Source organism: Eptatretus burgeri, chromosome 3 (assembly GCF_056783735.1).
Source record: "Eptatretus burgeri isolate ZD-2024b chromosome 3, Ebu_testis_v1, whole genome shotgun sequence".
Taxonomy (NCBI): domain Eukaryota; kingdom Metazoa; phylum Chordata; class Myxini; order Myxiniformes; family Myxinidae; genus Eptatretus; species Eptatretus burgeri.
In genome coordinates, this window is record NC_140963.1 from 114,768,699 (window position 1) to 114,789,215 (window position 20,517).

Below are 20,517 nucleotides of genomic sequence, written 5' to 3' on the forward strand. Positions count from 1 at the left end.
ATGTAGGATGTTTAGCATCCACCAACTCATGCTGGCAGATGGGACACCCAGTTCAATGTCCGTCCGAGGGACGGCACACACTTTGATGAATCACCTTGCTTATGAAACAACGGGATGTCATTTAAAAGCTGGGTCAGGATTCAAACCCAGGTTAACAGCTTAAAGTTGAGGGTGCACACCTCTGTGCCATCCAGTCAGCCTGGGAATAATGAAGTCCACATAAATGGGGTGTTCAAATTCCTATTTTGCAAAAACTACGAGAAATCAATTGAAAATCTAGATCCGACTGAAGCAAATGGGGTACACATTTTAAAACATGGAGGTGAAAGAGTGTTGTGGTGCAAAGTGGATTATCCAGGTGATCCAGAGCGTGAGGTATGGGTTGAATGAATGAACATTTGCAATTGAGGCATCGACGAGATAGACATTTTGCTCCAGCATGTTTCTAAATTCTGCAGACAACCTCAACACGTAGACAGACGCACAATCACAAACCACTTTGAGGGGAAATAAGGGATCCAGTTGGTGTCCATCTTTTGAAGTGAGTTTCTTTCACGGCACGACGAGTCACAGAAATGTCTCCCGATGCAAAGAAGAATCTTCGCGTACGTAAAGGGAGTGTGAGGGTTTGGGTAACTGTGTTGCAGTTTGCACTGAATCTGTCTGATTTTTGTGAAGACCATGTCTTTTTGGTTTTTTGTTTTTTTTCGTGAGGCAACTTAGTCCCTCGGGAAGGCCGTTGAATCTAGATGAAGACCAGCCTTGGTCAAAAAAAAAACAAACATTGGCCATTCTATTCCACATTTTACATTCTTATCCATCAACATCATCTCCTGCATCCATCTTGCCTTCCTCACCACAGCTGTTACAGCCTTTCGCCACTGTAACTACAACATACCGTGAATGTGAAACGCAAATGCAAGCAAAAATCAATCCCTCTGCCAACCACTCTTTGTACGTTCCATTGTGTCGTCACATTGCAAAAACCCATCGCTGGCCAAGCTGATGGTGGTGTGCACCTCAGGTTGATATGCACTTTTAAAAAGAGCCTTCAGCCTGTTTGGCATCGCAACAGCCGATCTGAACCAGTCTCGGTGGCGTAATGGTTTCTGGAGATTGGTAAATCTGGGAGGTCGGCAGTTGGAACCCTGGCCAAGTCATACCAAAGACTCTAAACATGGTACGTGCTGCTTCCTTGCTTGATGCTCACCATTTTAAAAGGATAGAGCACATATAAACAACCATAAGTTGGTAATAACAGGGCAGACTTTGATAGGCCTACTGGCCTCCTCCTGTGTTGAAGTTCCTTGAAAAAGAAGTCATATTTTCAAAAAAAATTAAGACCAAGTGCAGATTGAGCCCCTCAGGAACATGGCAACGTATCATTCCTGAGGCACAATGGGACCTCAAAGGAGGAAGCTCCACAACAGGTACATACCCAATGGGTGGTCAGTCATAAGTGTTCACCAAAAGAAGAGGGAGAGGAAGGGGCAGCACACATCGAACATGGCATGACCTACAACCAGACCCACAATGAAACTCAATGCAAGATATACAGCCCGACTGAAGTTTGGGGATCAGGAATCGCTGCCTCGTGGCAATGACTCGCTCACCATAAAACACCAATGACGACCGGCTCCACAATGTTCCACCAACTATCAATCTACTCCAACTGCTCTCCCTTGATTGCTGCCCCTCTACTAGCCTTCTTGTCTTTTCCAGCATCATCACTCAATTCCTCTCTTCTGCTTCGACCTCATCTCTCAAAGCTGGTGACAGACATGACATTTTACTAAGGACCACCCCCCTCTGTCATACCTTGGTTGATCCAAATGTGCCACAAACCGGCACCTGGAAGAGTCAGAAGATTCGTTGCAGGTCTCCATTTCCCCAAACATGTCCAGACACCTGAAAGAATGGATTTAAAGAAATAGTTCAGGAGTCCGTATTACATCGACCATATATGGCATGTGCTCAGACTCATGGAGTCATGCCATAAACGTTAGACACAAGATATGAGCGTGGGTTCTAAAATGGGCAACAAGACCAATACAACATCAAAATTAAACATTGCAGCCGCATGGCAAGACCACTGTTATGTAAATAATAGCAGATGCAAGCAAACATTGTTTACACTCTCCAATATGTTGTATGACACTCACCCACTCCTCCTCCTCCCAACCCTCACCACACTCCTCCTCCAAAGATAATTATAGTATTTATATATTTGTCCATCACAACATTTTTCCGAGAATGCCATTAATAGAAAACCTCTACCAGAAGTCAATTTGAATTGTTAAACACAGAGAAAAATTTTTTTTTTCCAATGTCATATTCACTCTTTAAAAAAAATGCAAGGGAACTCATTTAGATATTTTTCTTGATTAAAAACGAAAGGATTCAAGGAACAACACACTGAAACTTTTCGGGAGAGATCAAACCGTTTTGCTATCTCTACCGTGAAACAAAACTTCAAGCGGTTTGAGTCACAACACTCCAACCCAGGTATCCCAGTCGACCAGGTCAGTGAACACACGAGGAAGTTTAATTTTCCATCAAATAAACATTCATTAAAATGGCATATTTTCAATTGGTGATTGTTGATCCTGTCTGTGCTTGATGTTGGGGTCGTAATAATAACCTGCAGCTGTCCAAAGGGGGGGGGGGGGAGGATACTGCAATGGCACATGCTTTGATGGACCTCATGGCCTCCTCTTGCATTGAAGTTTTCAAAAAGCAAGTACTTCTTTCTTTCGAGATCTTTAAATTCCCCCCTAAGCAAGTGCTTGCAGACAAGAAAACCGGCTTAACATACCCTCTAAAAAGACGAAATATTATTTGCTGAATGACAACAACATGACGGAATATATGCAAAGCATCAGAATGGCGACATAATTGGTTCATAATATTGTTATATTTATGAGGTAGGGGGAAATAGTTTGCATCGTTTATGTTTTGTGTATCGGACTGTATTAAGTACGTGTGTAAGGGTCAGTTGTCCATTTCTGTGTTGCCGGTGTGACAACGCTGTCCAAAATAATGGATAGAGAGGGTAAGGTGTTGTGTTTTCTGTTCCCTCATGTCTGGAACCAGGTGAAGCCAGGTAAGTTCAGATGACATTAGAATGCAAAGAACCGTGTGGGCCATAACAGGCCTTTTTGTTGTCCTTCGATGCTGGCAAAAAAGAGTAGGGATCTCTTACAGTGCAGAGCCATGATTAGCTGCAAGTTCGGTAGACCCATAAGGCATTGATTGACGGCCTGGTGCTGCTATCACGTAGGTTGCAAGTGCTCGTTGTCTTGTGGGGCATCAGCTGATCTGTGGTCTGCATTAGGAGAAAAGGTGGGGCCAGCTGGGGATGAAGATATAAAATACACCGAACCAGAGCGTTGTCAAGAATGTAGCTCAATGTATCTCTCTGTCTCTCTGGACATTCACTTCTCTTTTTTTCGCTCGCCGCTCACCTTGTCATCTGCTCAGTGCCACTCATCCTGCCTCTGCTCTGTGCCACTTGTTAAACCAGCTGCCAGGCCTCATAAAGTCCCAGCTTTCGATTGTCTCACACTTGTATGGTTCCTCTTGAGAGTGCGAGAGTGGGGTGGTCGGCCATTGTTGGCACCGAGGGTATGGGTATAATATTTGCTGTGTGTTTAAGCATAATGTGTTCTCTCAGTGTTGTCTTGTATTAGGACTTCCATGACTGTTGTGTCATCCCGTGTGCTTTATTAAATTACGATCAAATACCACCAGTCGCTTCGCGGATGGGAATACAAATGGGGGGAGGGAGAAAAAGAGGGGGGCAGAGGGAGAGAGAGGTGGGGGAGAGAGAGCGGGGAGAGAGGATAGAGGAGGGAGGGGAGTGAGGAGGGTGGGGGATTGAGGAGTGGGGGAAGGAAAGACAGTGTGAGGTGAGAGGAAGGGAAAGCAGACATGTCGTGGAGCGTTAATTATCACCTGGACGTGTCCAGAGATAAACACTACCCGGATGCATCTGGAGCCAAGCTGGCTGGAGACAAACACCACTTGGACACGTCCGGAGACAAACTTCTGTCCGGACATAAACACCATCCAGACACGGCCGGAGACAAACACCGTCCAGACATAACCACCGTCCAGATATGTCCAGAGACAGAGAGAGAGGGAGGAGGGGAGAGTGAGAGAGGTGTGGGAGGAGGGTGCTGCACTGCATGGGAAAACATAACCTCCTTCACCTTTGGTGGAGGAGGTAGTAAACATTGCAGAAAATCTGCCATTTTGCCTGCTCATCTGTGCACGCGTCACATGGTACATCGGTTAAGGGTCGGCACAAATGTTATAACTTTTTTTAAAACGTTAGTTTATTTTATTTACCAGATTTGCTTTGATTCCCCGTAGAGCACCTCACAAAACCACCGAAAATATAGACACAGATCTGGCAAACGTTATGGATCGACAGTCCCTCTGGGGGATAGGGCACGAGGTCAAGCAGTGAATGCATTAAATCATGTCGCTCAATGAAGCTGGTTAATTTTGGAACGTTCCTAAATGTTTTGTTCCCTCAATATAATTCTCCAAACAGTAGAAAAAGATAAGTTTAATGCTTTGGAAATTTCACATTTTCTTGTGTATGTCTGGAGAAGGAGGGAACACAGCCTTGCTTGCTTAAAGTAAATAGGTATATCGGCTTAGTTATAAAACTCGTTATTTCTTTAAATTATCAGATTTGACAACAGATTTTGACACTTATTTCGTCTGGAAGACACCCGATCTTCAAAACCGAAATAATATTTCGATGATATACTTTTAATTCGCCCGTGAGAGTAGATCGTGGAAAATAGTATCATATAATGCATGAAATCGCTCCAAGCTCCTAATTTGAAAACTAGAGCACTTACAAAAGCGAAGTATACAGTGATTCGTAGAGATGATGAACAGGCATTTGATAATATGAGTGAGGAAAGTGAAAACAACAACTTTATCGTTTAGAAGTCACTGCGGCCTGTTCCAAATCAAGGTATGGTTGAGCAGGTGAAAAAATATGGCGGCTTCAGACCCCAGCGAAGTTATCTAGGTAATGCCTTAACACCCCAGAGAGCGAGGGAGGTGGCCGAAGATCGCCTGTTGAAGGATGTAATTAAATAAGGCCATTAATTATCTTCAAAAGGGGTGTTGTAATTCACCAAAACACCCAATTTTCACTCTTGCACTTCCTTGGAGTTTTCTTAGTATGCATGGAAAGTTTCAGGCTGCTAGGTTTCATGGTTTTGGCTGCACACACACACACACACACACACACACACACACACACACACACACACACACACACACACACATTGCTTTTTATTAGTTGAGATTATAATTCCAAAGAGTGTTTGTGTATCTGGTTCTCGCCATCTTTGTCGTGTCACATTTGGGTTTGTTTGGAATCCCTTAGAGGATGAAATTAACATGGTTAATTCTACCTTTGATAACGACATGGTTTAGACCATGTTTGGAATACAGTGGGAATACAGTGACACGGTAAACATCACTCGGGCGTGATCCTCATTTAATTTGGTTCTCTCCGGAGGGATCACTGCCATGTTTGATCTCTGCACCAGCTGCAGTTGTGGTTGTGGTTGGACGGTTGACGTGGGGGCAGTACACGCCACATTATTATATTCCTATGATATACACAGACTAAACAAATAAATTTTGAGCACGCTATCCATCTTGTCAGCCCATAGATAGTGTAATGTACTTCAATATACAGAAATAGAACAGAACTGCATAGAACAGAATGGTTTTTGCAAATTTACTTCATTAAAGGATTTTTCTTCGACTACAATGTTTTATGAACACTTCTGATAACTTTTATTATCGCCACACGATACGTACTGATTACACCTGTTCATATATGGAATGCTTCAGATGTGATCATTTCCAACAATTCAACAAATGGTTATAAAGCTATTGTTTAGTGCATGAATTGATGCCCCACACAAACTCAGAAGTAACAAAAATTCAATCAAGAAAGCCAAAAAACGATCAATGTAAGTATAGCCATCATTCTACTGATAACTGCAACTGACAACTGACTACAGCAGTATGGTATCACAGTGTCGTGGGCAGTTTTAGGTCAGGTCAGGTATGGGAGCATGTGCCAGAACAGCGCGTCGCTGCGTCCACTTTCCGCCGGTACTCCGGGGGCCTCCGTCTGGCCATCCCCCAGGCAGATGCCAGGCCCATCCCCATCTCCTTGAGATGATGGTCAACCTGCTGCAACCATGAGGCACGTGGTCGGCCCACTGGCCTCCTCCACTCATGAGACTCCCTCGCTGAGAGAATCTGGTGAGCAGGATCAGCGTCAGGAAAACGAGCCACATGTCCATACAGCCGCAGCTGACGCTCACGGACTATGCAGGTAACAAATCTCATCCGAGTCTCTCTCAGCAACCGCTCGTTGGACACAAAATCCGACCAGCGATAGCCAAGGATTCTCCGAAGAGACCTGGTACCAAAGGAATTAAGTCTCCGTCTCAGATCCTTGGTCAAAGTCCAAGTCTCGCACCCATAGAGCAAGACTGGAAGTACCAAGGACCTGAAGACTCGGACTTTCGTCCTCCCGCACAGGTACCGGCAGCGCCACACCCCATGATCCAGTGAATCCATGACTCCCCAGGCCCGACCCAGACGTCTATTGACCTCCGGCTCACAACCTGCGGAGACATGAATATCACTGCCAAGGTAAGTGAATCTATCCACGACCTCAACATCCTCACCACAAACAGACACAGACAGGACAGCAGCATCCAAGATGTCACCGAAAGCCTGGATCTTTGTTTTGACCCAAGAAATCCGTAATCCCAACGGCTCCGACTCCTCATTCAGCACCTCGAGGGCCCCCAAGAGGATGTCTAAAGTCTCCGCAAAGATGACTGCATCATCTGCAAAATCAAGGTCCGAGATCTTGACATTGCCAAACGATGCACCGCAACTTGATCTCTCCGACATCCTCCCAAAAATCCAGTCCATACAAGTGCTGAAAAGTGTGGGGGCAAGTACACATCCCTGACGAACTCCAGTAACAACTGGAAATAAGTCAGAGGCGGTACCACCACACTTCACAGCACTCTCAGTACCAGAGTAGAGTTCAGACATCAGATCGATCAGTTTCGGTGGCACCCCACGAAGACCAAGAATCCTCCAGAGGACATCCCGATTCACTGAATCGAACGCTTTACAGAGATCAACATAGGCTGCAAGCAGCCCCTGCCGAAACTCTCGTCTGCGTTCAGTGAGGACACGAAGAGCAAGGATACGGTCAATCGTTGACCTCTTTGGTGTAAAGCCTGACTGCTCTGGACGCTGGTGCTCAAGCAGATGGTGGCGAACCCTATCAAGAATTATCCGAGCAAAGACCTTGCCCGGCACTGAGAGCAGCGTCACCCCTCGGTAGTTGTTGCAGTCTTGGCGATCACCCTTCCCTTTCCAGAGAGGGACAACAAGGCCCCTCTTCCAGTCAGTTGGGATGATGCCTGTGTTCCAGGCAGAGCACAAAACTGCATGCAACGACGCGAGTGCAGCATTTCCACCAGCCTTGAGAAGTTCAGCATGGATGCCACAGATCCCTGGAGCTTTGCCCCGTTTCAACTGGTTCACCGCAGCCCGTGTTTCCACAAGCGATGGTGGACCACAGTTGATTCGAGGGTCAGCAACAGGGATTGTAACACCCTTGACGTCCAACTCGACAGCTGGGGGATCAGCCTGGTACAACCGCTCAAAGTAACCGGCCCAGCGGGCCTTCACTTCAGACTCCTCTGTCAAGAGCCTACCACTCTCTGCTCGAACTGCAGTGCTCCGAGGGATGGGCTTGGATGAACGTAATGCGCGAATTCCCCTGTAAGCGGGACGAGAATCACCTGTCCACAGGTGATGCTCTACCCCCTCACAGATTCCTCGCACATAGGCCTCCTTGTCCACCCTCAGTGCACGTACAGTTTTACGCCTCAGCTCCCTGAACAGCTCAGCTCTGCCATTCAGCCTGGCCCTGCGACTCTGGTCAATGGTATCCAGTGTCCCTTGAGAGACAAAATTCTTCTTTGCCCTGCGGTGAACTCCAAGGCATCCACCGGCAACATCAAGGACGGTGGTCTTGAAGGTGCTCCACAACTCTTCAGGACCCCCAAAGCACCCAGACCCCCAAGTGTCCACTCAGCCTGTTCGCAAACTCCTCAGCTACTCTCTCATCCCTGAGCTTGGCAACATCCAGCCTAGGCTGGGATGGTACCATTCTCCAGGATTTAAGGTGCAGCTTTAGAGTTGCTACAACAAGCCTGTGGTCAGTATTGAGGAACTGAGCACTCCGGTAGACCCTGCAGTTCTGGATCATCCTCCAACGACCGTCAATGAGGACATGGTCAATCTCCTTTGCCACACCGCCAGCGTTGGAATACCAAGTCCAGCGATGAGCTTGCGGGCGCTGAAACCATGAACCAGCCACCCTAAGTCCATGACTTCTTGCAAAGTCAAGGAACTTAGTGCTATTCTGGTTCATAGTTCCTGACCCATGGGGACCAACACACACCTCATAACCATCCCTATCAGTTCCAGTCGATGCATTGAAATCCCCCAAGACTAGAAGTGTATCTCGTCTGGGGCACTGATCAACCACAGACTCGAGTGTGGCGTAGAATGCATCCTTCACGGTAAGATCACTCGCCTCAGTCGGAGCATAAATAGAGACCAGGGAAATGACACCTAAGGAGTGACGAATCCTTAATCTCATAATACGCTCGTTGACTGGTGTTACCTCAATTATCATTGGGGTCAGCTTATTGGACACAGCTACAGCAACTCCTTGGGTATGGTAACCATCAGAGCGACCAGACCAATAGTAGGTGTAACCACCCACCATTATCTCGCCGCAATCCGGTCTCCGAACCTCAGAGAGAGCTGCAATCCCGATGTCCAAACGCTTGAGCTCAGATGATAACAGAGACAGGTGATCATCCTCTCTTAGGGATAGGACATTCCAGGCACCCACCCGAAGGGACCGCCTCAGGTTAACCCAAGGAGACCGCCGTCTGGTGGACGACACCTCAGCACCACTCCGACACACTCTCCCGCAATCTGACCCAGGGATGTTACCCCGTGGTTTCCCTCCTATCAAAGATTGGGGGTCCCGAAGGCTTTGCCCCAATCCCATCATCCGGTGAGCTGCCCTGCGAAGGGAAGCTGCACAGGAGGTACTCCCACGGAGTGGGTTTTCAGATTTTTTTGCGTTTTTGCGTTTTGCGGAATGAAGCGTTTTACGGTGGCTGGAGTGCAAATCCTGCCACCAACCTCCTAATAAGAAGTAACCCAACTGCAGGAGGACGTCCGCAGACACAGTTGGGCACTAGATATGGATGGCCGTTGGCTCACAAGGAGCTCCTCCGCCCTTTGACAGGTTTTGTTTTTAATCCTGCTGGGTGTCCATATCCAAACACCCTCCTCACCAGAAAACCTGGTGGGGGAGACGGTTTAGTCGCCGACAACCCGACCATGGAACAGGTTAGTACAGGTTTACATGGTACCTGTAGCAGGTCACAGATCGAACCTGACCTGACAAGACATGAAATTTAGGTGACAAGTTTTAGGTGAGACATGAATAATTACCCCGGACACGCGAAACAAACAGCGGGGTTAAGCAATTGGTTAAGTTTGTCTGTCTGTCTGTCTGTCTGTCTGTCGACAAACGTCAGTTTATGATCGAGGAACAACTCAATTCCAATTGAACGTTATATTCTGAACGTGAATTGGAAAACAAACCTGTAGTTTTGATGTACTTTGGCACGGTACTTGTCTCGATCGCACATGTGCAGAGAGCAGCGAGATAATATTTTTCCATTTGTCTGCCTGTCTGATAGTCAAACAAAAGTGAAAATCATTCTCAACAAGAAACTTATTCTTTTTGAGGATGTCATAAAGGACACAAACAACAGGCATGAATAACTAATGTGAAACGTTAAATAAGACACTGCAGCAACGGTGGTAAACTTCTGAAAAAAAGTTTTTCTACAACCTTAAAAATTATTTTATTTCAATTGAGTTATATACTTGAACACCATAGAACACAATTCACCTTTTTGGCACTTTCAAAAACCCGTTTAGCTGCACTTGGAAAAAAAAAAATTACGGCATTTTACATCATCACGACCAATCAAATTTTCCGCTCGCAGACCCCACCTATGTCCTTGATTCTCAAGACTGTGCGGGGTAATGTATTTTATGAACTCGAGTTACTTTATCGAATATATGGTTCCATAAAGTCTGAGTTCAACTGATGCTCTGGTCATGACGGTTTTGTGACTGTGTACATCATTCACAACACCTCCCTCTTCCCCTTCTGTAATATGTGTACCCAACCTTTTGATGCTTGAGCTTTTAGATTCTAAATTTACATTTACATTTCAGATCAATTTATTTCAGGGTGTTAATAAAGATCCAGTGTAATGCCTTGGTTGAGTCAAATTCTTATCAAGTATTTACAGCTCAGTGAACGAAGAGTGTGAGCTCTAATTTGAGAAAGGTACACTGTTCTCTACTGTTCTCTATAAACAATCGTATGTGAATCATTTCAACCGTGTCTCTAGATATGATGGATATCTGTCAAGAACAACAGTGAAACTGCCTCGTATGACTCGGTCATTTCGCTGTTCCAGCTTAGCAGGTAATCATTCATTCACATGCGTGCAGCACTTCGCTGCTGGGTTTCATCATCTGGTGAAGGTGCGGTTTTGCTGCTGACGCAGCGCCCCTGCAGGTGAGGAGAATAATTTAGAATTTGGCCCTTTTAAAATAAGTGATGTCCTCAATGATGCAGCTCACTGCCTGCAAAACATCAGCCGTTCAACCTGTCAGCCTTGAAACAGACAACTAGTTTCAAGGGCTGGTAGTGTCAAAACACGAGTCTCAATTGAACGAAAGAGACCAAGGTGACAGTACTATTATACAGCGAAAGTATGACAGTGCAAAGCATTTTGATCATTGCTTGAGGAGTTGCCGATGTGTATAAACTGTATATAGGTTTGGAATCATGCACAAAAAAAAACATTTTGGATGGTGGCAAAAAACGGAATGAATCATTCATGAAATTAGATCAGTGAAGAAGCAGACTTCAGTCGTGGGAAATGAAAAATCTAGATCTACTGATATACATCACTGACATCTACAAAGGAGACTATGTATGTAAGTGTTGGGGCACCCGGTCAAATCATTGCTCATGTTGGAAGCATTTCTATTTTATTCATAATAATGTTGGAAGCATTCAGGCTCTCATTGGGAAGTCCTGTGGGCAGGACGGGCACGGCTGGCTTTGGCAGTCATGGCGCAAAACAGATGGCACACAGGCCAGTGGTCATGGCAAGTAAAGCAGGCAAGTGATGGTGGTACACGTAGGCGATGCAGGCCAATGACATGCCTGGCGGGTTGATGAAATGGCAGGCAGGTAGGTGATGCAGGTATGGGCAGGCAAGACAGTGGGCTTCGCCCTAATCAATCTCTCCACCTGATCTATCTCTTCTCCCGCCTACTTCTGGGTCCCTCTAAGCTATATTACCCCTGTTATTGAACTCGATGAATGCAGAAGTTTTATTCATACTAAAATGCACAATATTCATTTTCGAAAGTTAATTGTGGTGGGGGCAGGGTAAGGGGTGCAAAACTGAAGGTTCGCCTGGGGCGCCTAATATCCTTGCACCGGCCTTGTTTTCATGGCTGAGTCCCCGGTTTCTTTAACTCCTTGGAATACACTGTTGAGACTTGTACACCTGGCTGCTTGACAGACATAACTCAAAAAAGTCATTTTTTGAAAGGCTTGCCCTGTATTATTAACCAGAACAATTTTTTCAAGGATGAAATTTCATAACTTTTGGATCCAGGTTATCAATTCTGCGAATGTTGAGGCGTTAACCACAGATGCTCAGTGTTTTGAGAGTCGAAAAAGCACTTCGCTCGAGTTGCTCGGATCATTGAAAAGGTGAACAACGTATCCCAGCATTGCACAGGTTTAGAGAACAAAGCCATCACTGACACAAGCAAGAATCCTTGCAGTGGAAGATTTTGCAGGTTAATGATCAGTCAGAATCTGCACCTTCGCTGGAGATTATTTCAGGAACATGAGGTTTGCTCACATGAAGCTTATTACAAAGTTTAACTGCGAAGAGCGAGCACGGAACAAATTCCAGGCTTCAGACATTTTGAGCAAGGGATTTCTGTTCGTGTTCACTTCGCAGGTGTCTTCTCTCTTGTTGGGTAACTTTTTAATTTTTTTTGGAAGGCAATATCATCTGTGCTGCTGAGACAAGCAAAAAAATATCCAAAGAAAGGGATGGTAGCAGTGTAAATGAAAAGGGCATAAACCCATGTGATGTTCCGATATTTAATGTATACCCATGTAGGAACAGACGGTATAATGCTGTGCAGATTTTAGAATAGATTGAACTTTGATCAGGGGTTGCATAGCATTCGCTAGTGCTGACACTTTTGATGAAGTACCCCCGGGCCATAAGAGTCTGCGAGCCAAAGGCAGACGGGCACAGAGTGCGTGGCAGCTGCAGCGGGTAGTCCCAGGGGCGATGTTGACACAATGCACAGTCTGCCCACGACGCCATTGGCATCGGCAATGTGAACTTTGGCATGCTCTCCTGTTCGACTGCTACCTTTGTCTGCACAGGCGCGGGCACCGCTCTGCACTTGGAGTTAACGACACGTGGCGGAGTTTACGGTTGCCACTGCAAGCAGGTGCCCGCCCAGGCGCGGCGCCAGCACTGCAGGCCGTTTTCCTACTGGAGAGCCGGACAGGAGGGCTCCTGTGACGAACGGGCTTTTCGTCTCAATATATGCCAAGTTGATTAAACTGGCACGCGAAAAGAAATGTGAGGTGGGGCATGTTGGGATGGCTTGCATGGAGCACCACATCACGCACTCTCAGTTGGATAGCACGTTGTCATTACCACGGGCGCAAGCGCATCATCGTTGGCGTCACAGATGTGGAGAATTGTCGTTTTGGTGGGGGCTTTCACTTGTAACTCAAACTCCAACTAAGCATGTGCAATCAAGTGCAGGCTCGGGCACCGCCGGTGAAACTGGCTGCGCAGCAGCAGCTGCTCGGACCACTTTGTATGATATCAGGAGGACAGTTGGTTGGGTTTGAAGCCAAGTGCATTAGCATCCAGGATTGCGGGCACAGGTTACAAGTTCTCGATGTGCCAAATATATTCTGGCAAGGCTCGCTGGCGGTCTATCATTTCAGCTGCAACTGAAATTTCCATAACAATAACAGACATGTATGTGTGTGTGTGTGTGTGTGTGTGTGTGTGTGTGTGTGTGTGTGTGTGTGTGTGTGTGTGTGTGTGTGTGTGTGTGTGTGTGTGTGTGTGTGTGTGTGTGCACGCACAAGGCCGTCGATATGGATCGGTAAAGGCGAGACCGCTCGAGTGATTAGGATTTAATAGATGTAATCAGAACTGATCTGTTGGAAGCCTTGCCACGTACCGGGTGACCTTACAGGACAGAATATGTCAAGTTGATTTAACTTGGTTGATAAGGTTGATAAGTCAAGTTGAAAAGGTGAAGATCTGACGAAATGGTCGCACTGCATGACGTGACGTAGATGACGGCAGGAAATCTTGGTCCAAGTCTTTCACGAAGCAGCTGGCCAGGCCTGACGTTCAACTAAAGGTGAGGGCAGGGATTTTGGAATTTGGCCAGGGTGCCGGAAATAGCTCACCGACTCTTCGTGAAGGATGCCGTGGGATCTTTAACGTCCACCATGTAATAGGAGAAGAAGGCACACACAAACGAGTGAATCACCCTGCGAGTTCACAGCTGGGTGGGGATTCGAACCCAGGTTAAACAGCTGTAATACCGTAATGTCTGCAGGTTACATTCCTTTCTCCCCCTACCCGATTACCCACCCCGTACCCCCTCTCTTCCCCCATTCCTCACCACTTGAGATTGTATTCGAGAGATCGCTTGAGAAGCACGACATGAAGGATGTGTTTACATGAACCACGTGGTCGCTCAGTCGTGATGCAAACAGCGGTCGATGTGTGACGACGGCTGAACCTGCGCAACGGGTCGGCGGCTTGGTGGGACACATCAGCGGGTTTACCCCCCGAAACGAGCACCTCCTCGTGGAGATGCCCTGGTCCCGATTTACTACCCGAGATGCGACGGTGGGACCTCGGGTGGCAACAGGCACGGCCTGGGCCCCGGGACGCTCGGCTGCTGCGTGACTTGAGCTTCACAATGAGAGTGACGTCACGTCTACAATGAAACCCCCGTCCTGGGCCTCAAACTACTTCACAATGAGACGTCCACAATGGGAAAAAATATCGGTCAAAAAGCACGCATCGTGACCCGTCGGCAAGAGGAATGAACTTTTCACTGATTAAGGGCGAACAAAATATCAAAACCCAACGAAGGTTCGTTCGGTCTCGATTCATTAATCATTGAAAGTGAAGGATTTAAAATCGATCAACAGTCGCTGATTTACGCATTGTGACGCAATCTGGTATTCATGTTCTCTTCTTCTTCTTCTTCTTCTTAGTCTTCTTGGTTTTAAAGGTTTTAGTGATCGCCACGGCTAATGGAAGGGATTGCACAGACATTGCAAGCAGGACAAGACGTCCGTCTTGAACGGGACGTCCGTGAACGAGCGGGACGCTGCGAGACAATGGGCAAAAACCAATCGGAGACGGGGTTTGAACCTGCTTTCCGCACCAGGGATCCATGAACGAGACCTTCAGACGAGAACGTTCGACAGGACGATCGAAAGAAAGCACCTTCGGCCGTCGGATGAAGTGCGTCCCTGCGTGTGGTAACACGGGTCACGTGGTGAATATTGGAATTGTCCTTTCAGGTTCCTCGAGTCGTCAAATGTGACGTCGTTCATTGTGACGTCATCTCGGACCCCCGTGGTGAACGCTCGGCTTGATGTGTCACCTGAGGTAAAGACTCTCCCGAAGTGAGAGTTGAGCACGCGTCGGCTCGCTCCTCCTAAAACTCCTCCTGATGATCCTCCCGCGCACCGACCGAAGGAGTGTCCCCCTGGCCAAGCCCCGCGACGTCTTAAATTACAGCCGGGCCCCAACCCTGCATGCCCGCCGTCGGCCTGCCAGCCCATACGTTGGACCGACGACAAATCCGTTTCGGGGGCCGCGCTGTGTTCGCAATAAATTCGGCGCCGTCCGTTCCCCGCCCGAAGGAGAGCGGCGATCGCCGCCGTGCGCCCACGTGCAAACCCGCGGCTCCTGGCGGTCGCAGCGTGTCCGTGCCCAACGAAGGCGGTCCCGACGACCGATCGACCGTCAGCCGCCATCCTCGCATGCCGGCCATGCCTTCCCGTCACGACAGTCGTGCGGAGCCCGCGGTGCTCGTGCTGCTGGCCTTGTGCGTGCCCGCGTCGCTGGCCTGGGCTCCCGGGCCGGTGGTGCAATGCGAGCCGTGCGACAAGCGTGCGGTCGCGCAGTGCGAGCAGCCCTTGGATTGCGAGCCCGTGAAGGAGCACGGCTGCGGATGCTGCTTCACGTGCGCTCTGGCGCGCGGACACGCGTGCGGCATTTACACGGAGCGCTGCGGCTCTGGCTTGCGATGCTCCCCGAGGGCCGATGAGGCGCGGCCCCTGCAGGCGTTGCTCGAGGGTCGTGGAGAGTGTCAACTGCAGCAGAGACTCACGGAGCCCACCGAGAGAGGTGAGCTTAAGGGGGGACGAGCCCGTGTGGACCATCTCACTCTTCCTCTCTCACTCTGTGGACTCGTTCACAAACTCTCCCAACTTGCGCTCACTTACTTCACGATTGCCCAAACGCTTCAACTGTCATATATATATATATATATATATATATATATATATATATATATATATATATATATATATATATATATATATGTAATGTTCATACACACACACCACGTTTACAATGCTCCCGCACATATCCTTCCCCCTCTACATCACAACCTCTTCTTTTACACATACTCTGGACTCGCACCCCCAAGCACACTCTCCTTGACTGAAACCTCATCCACCCCTCAAAAGAAACTTACCTTGACGGCACCCCCTAATCCTCCTAAAACAAACTCATCTTGGCGACACTCCCTAAACCCACCCCAAAAGTTACTCACCTTGAAGACACCCCCTAACTCCCCCCCCAAAGAAACTCACCTTGATGGCACCCCCATGAAACTCACCTTAAGGGCACCCCTAACCCCCCAAAGAGAACTAAGCTTGAAGGCACTCCCTACCCCCAAAACAAATTCCCTGGACAGCACCCCCTACCCCACAAAACAAACATCCCTGGACAGCACACCCTACCCCACAAAAAGAGAACTAACCTTGATGGCAAACCTACCCTCCCAGCAAAACAAACTCACCTTGACAGCACCCCCTACCCCCAAACAAATTCACCTTGACTGCACCCCCTACCCCCAAAACCAATTCACCTTGACTGCACCCCTACCCCCCAGAACAAATTCACCTTGACGGCACCCCCTACCCCCCAAAACAGATTCACCTTGACTGCACCCCCTACCCCCCAAAACAGATTCACCATGACTGCACCCCCTACCCCCCAAAACAAATTCACATTGACGGCACCCCCTACCCCCCAAAACAGATTCACCTTGACTGCACCCCCTACCCCCCAAAACAGATTCACCTTGACGGCACCCCCTACCCCCCAAAACAGATTCACCTTGACTGCACCCCCTACCCCCCAAAACAGATTCACCATGACTGCACCACCTATCCCCAAAACAAATTCACCTTAACTGCACCCCTACCCCCCAAAACAAATTCACCTTGACTGCACCCCTACCCCCCAAAACAGATTCACCTTGACTGCACCTCCTACCCCCCAAAACAAATTCACCTTGACTGCACCCCCTACCCCCCCCAAGACAATTTCACCTTGACTGCACCCCCTACCCCCAAAACAAATTCACTTTGACTGCACCCTCTCCCCACTGCTTTCCAAATAGTGCTCGTGCGTGCAGTTAATACAGCGAACTAGTGTTCGTGTTCGTGTTCGTGCGCCTCTGTGTTTGCATTGAGTTTACCTCCCGTTGTGCGCAGCGGCCGAGGCCGAGGCCGAGATCTCGGACACAAGTGAAGAACCAGACCCTTCAAGTTTGTGGGTCAGACCGAGTGTCGGTTCGGGTCCGCGCAATCCTCGATTCTTCGTGGTAAATGAGCCGCACACCACGGCGGAGTCATGGAAAGCAGTGGAGGAGGTACGCGTGCTCTTTTTAACATCTCCATCGAGCAATCATCGTGTAGCGGACGAGCAGTCGATTTCCATGTTTGTTTGCTCTTTCGTTAGGTGAACGTATGTTTCGGGATTGTCGGTCCCATAAAATCCCTTATTGTGACCTTTTATATGCACGCGGCTTGCAACGGTGCGTCCTGGACTCGGCCTGAGTTGTAGGAACGGATAAGTGGGTGGAAAACAGTTTATTCATTTAAATTTAACAAATTTTATTTCATTGTTTGAGTGTACAGCAGTTTGTAACACACTGGCGCCACCGGGCGGCTAAAAGCTGCCCATACTCGAACATAAATCTTGATCTGTCGCTTGCAGTGCAGCGTTCTCAGCATGGCGCCTGGATTTAAGAGTTGTCTGTCCGTTAAACTTTGACCAATTCATCGTGAACTTTCTGATTTACGGTTAACACTTCTAACCTCTTGCGCCATTGCCTGCAGCCTCCTTGCAAGCAGCGAATGGACCGTCTGATGCGGCAAATGAAAGACAACCCCATATTGAACATCAGGCGTCTCCACCTCCCAAATTGTGACCGGCGGGGATATTTCAAGAAGCGTCAGGTGAGAACACTCGAGTTTCAAGAGGCGGACGTACACTTTCGACAAACCCGCGACGGTGTTGTGTGACTGGGTGTGTTGGCAAAATGTTTCATGAACACGGAATAATCAATGTCACAATATTTTATTCGGCTTTGGTGTTAGGAAAAGACTTGAGTAAATGTTTCACGAACTTCTCTACACTCAACCCGATGATGACAGTCTCTAATGGTGGTAGCATACTTGTACTTCGCCTCTCTTCCCAAAGCTGATCATCCAAACATTACAAACATGGGAATTCTTATCCAGTACCTGATGTGATTTCCATATCGATTTTCTAATGTAGGGAAACTCAGCATTTTTGGAGCTTTTAAAAAAATTTGTAGACAAAGTATAGGCCGGTGAAAGATCGAGATCACTTTTGGGGCCACCAAAACAGTTATAGACAAGAAAGGATCCCAATGAGGGCATGTGACGCGTCCTGCAGTCAAAAGCAAACGATGTACTCTGTTTGTGCATGTTCCCTGGGCTAGACAGGAAAAAAAAGCTGGTCCACTTATGAATCGCCACCTTACTGGCAAATAACATAGTCTCCTTCTTCTTTAACGGCCACAATTATTCCCACGTTCTTGTGGGGTTGGAGGAGGGAAGTTTTTGGTCCAAGTATTTCACAAACCCGCTGGCCGGGCCTGACGTTCGACTAAGTGATTAGGGTAGGAATTTGGAATTTGGACGTGGCGCCGGTGATATCTCTCGCCTTCACTTCGTAAAGGACACCATGAGGATCTTTAGCGTCAGCCGACTGATGGTGGCAGATGGGACATCCAGTTTAACATGCATCCAGAGAATGGCACACACATTGATGAAACACCCTGCCTGTGAAACACCAGGATGACGGTTTATGGCTAGGTCGGGATTCAACCCCAGGCTAGACAGCTTCGAGGTGACTGTGTGTACCTCTAGGCTGTCCTGCCAGCCCATAATGAACAATATCGGGTAAAATATCGTAAACAAAAGAGGGAGGGGAAAAATAACTTTTTATAACGGCTTCGTTGTTGCTTCACGGAGAGAGAGGAGTAGAGGAAAAAGAGGACTGAAGTGTTGACATGGTGTGCACGGTCTGATTGTTTCATTCCAGTGCAAACCATCAAAAGGACGGAAGAGAGGCCTGTGCTGGTGCGTCAATAAGCTGGGAATGCGCATTCCTGATTCGGAACACATTGGAGGCAAAAGGAAATGCCAGAACATTGACTGAATGGATGGCGCTTGAAGGAGCACGGTGGAATAACCTCGGGAGGAATGTAAGGTGGACTTCCAAAAGCAGACTGAGGTTCAGCTTAACCATTCCATAATGGAAGATGAACAATATGCCTGGAATTTGCTCCGAGGAGCACACGACGTGAATGCAGCGGACAGGCGACTGTTTTGACAGCTGTGTTTTGACAGCAGCACAAGTAGTTTTTTTGTTGTTTTTTTTTGGATTTTTGCTCTGATGTTTATTAAAAAAAAAAGTGGTTCTCTTCCTTTTGTTTATGGATGCAACGGCAGACTTTTCAGTCAACGATTTAGGATTGCAAGCAGGCTTTATACCCTGGTCCCGGCTAAAGAAAATTACTAACACGCGAAAAAGGGAACACCCCACTGTTCAATATTCATTTGAAACAAAACCACAGTTATTTAGTATTTATTAAGACATATAAATTAAATATAATCTTAGGAGGCTATTTAATGTAGGTTCATAATCACAAGCTTCTAGAGCACAGGAAGAAAAAAAAAAAAAAAAGGAGCTGGGTTAGTAAGCTTTTTCTGACTGTTTCCTTTGGACCAATTAACCATCTGATAATTTGCTTGCAGTTGTAGCATTCAAACTGGTAGTTTAGTTCCTTATCCTGTTAAAGCTGAACTTCATTAATCAATATTGCAAGAATAAATTACTATTTTACAGTGTGATTCCTGTCAAAACTGGTGTTGAATAAAAACCATACAACGAAAGTATCGTGACTTTGATGTGGTTCTGCCCTGTTTCACAGCTGGCCAAGAGTACGACGTCAGACCGTGGCCTCCGCTTCAACCACACGTCTCTTATATACGATCCGCGAGACAACGATGCTTTAACAAAACATTTCCAGTCCATAAGGATTTGCCTTTTTCATATAAAGTGATATATCTACAAATTCGCTGCATGAAGCAGCATTAACAAACAACTCAGCAAGAAGAAGTGCCAATTAGAACAGGTGCACAAGGGTTGGTAGCAGCAAGGGTCTTCAGGGGAGGGGGAGGGTGTCTTGCCCAAAACCTCATTCTACATCCTCTTGTTCCTGTTGTACCACAAATCGCCGGCAGTCGAGGTTGCCCCGGACTTTCGGCGAGTCGTTTATGTGCTGGCCCGTCTGCGGGTCGACGCACCAACACTCGCCACGTTGTCCATTCAGTGATGGCATGCACTGCGCAAGGGGCGCACAAACACACCACACACACCACGCAGGATCGTCGTTAGTATAGCATGCATGCCAGTTGTCTTTCCTGATCAATGGAACGTCTGCTGGAGCAGGTGTGCTGGGTATCATGCTGCGGGTTTGTTTGGAAATTCAGGAAGGTGAAAAGGTGATGCATGGTGGGAAAATCCGATACCGGTTTTCCTGTGACAGTCTTTTTTAGGTCATTACAGAGACACCACAGATTCGGTTCCAATTTGGCATTTGAGCTTATACCCATTC

The 20,517-nt window shown here is 47.5% G+C and overlaps 3 protein-coding genes across 5 annotated transcripts in view; 1 reads left to right on the forward strand and 2 right to left on the reverse strand.

The window, feature by feature from the left end:
* Positions 1 to 15,047, reverse strand: part of LOC147030779 (SPRY domain-containing protein 3-like) — a 246,085-nt gene extending 231,038 nt beyond the window's left edge. Inside the window, exons 1-3 of one of the 3 annotated variants that reach the window (XM_085875181.1) lie at positions 14,950 to 15,047; positions 9,772 to 9,862; positions 1,819 to 1,908 (exon numbers count right to left, since the gene is read on the reverse strand). In XM_085875181.1, the coding sequence (XP_085731307.1) occupies positions 1,819 to 1,908; positions 9,772 to 9,850 (169 nt within the window). In that variant the 5' untranslated portion in view covers positions 9,851 to 9,862; positions 14,950 to 15,047. Of the gene's footprint in view, positions 1 to 1,818; positions 1,909 to 9,771; positions 9,863 to 13,950; positions 14,765 to 14,949 lie in introns of those variants that run through there. The other 2 variants (XM_085875180.1, XM_085875182.1) reach the window with 2 other exon arrangements.
* A 56-nt stretch (positions 15,048 to 15,103) lies between these two features.
* LOC147030780 (insulin-like growth factor-binding protein 5) lies at positions 15,104 to 19,792 on the forward strand. The gene is made up of 4 exons (XM_085875188.1): positions 15,104 to 15,698; positions 17,078 to 17,235; positions 17,705 to 17,824; positions 18,939 to 19,792. The coding sequence occupies exons 1-4, from the start codon at positions 15,104 to 15,106 to the stop codon at positions 19,053 to 19,055; spliced, it is 990 nt and encodes a 329-aa protein (XP_085731314.1). The 3' UTR covers positions 19,056 to 19,792.
* The window catches only part of LOC147030781 (insulin-like growth factor-binding protein 2), a 106,887-nt gene continuing 105,673 nt past the window's right edge, over positions 19,304 to 20,517 (reverse strand). The window contains exon 4 of the mRNA XM_085875189.1: positions 19,304 to 20,244. Within this exon, the coding sequence (XP_085731315.1) occupies positions 20,098 to 20,244 (147 nt within the window). The 3' untranslated portion in view covers positions 19,304 to 20,097. The remainder of the gene's footprint in view (positions 20,245 to 20,517) is intronic.

What these genes read in the sequence shown, in the direction of transcription:
- LOC147030780 (XM_085875188.1), top strand. Translation starts at nt 15,104, where the DNA reads ATGCCCGCCGTCGGCCTGCCAGCCCATACGTTGGACCGACGACAAATC. An exon ending in CACGGAGCCCACCGAGAGAG is followed by an intron (nt 15,699 to 17,077) that starts GTGAGCTTAAGG and finishes CGTTGTGCGCAG; the next exon opens with CGGCCGAGGCCGAGGCCGAG. An exon ending in CATGGAAAGCAGTGGAGGAG is followed by an intron (nt 17,236 to 17,704) that starts GTACGCGTGCTC and finishes CATTGCCTGCAG; the next exon opens with CCTCCTTGCAAGCAGCGAAT.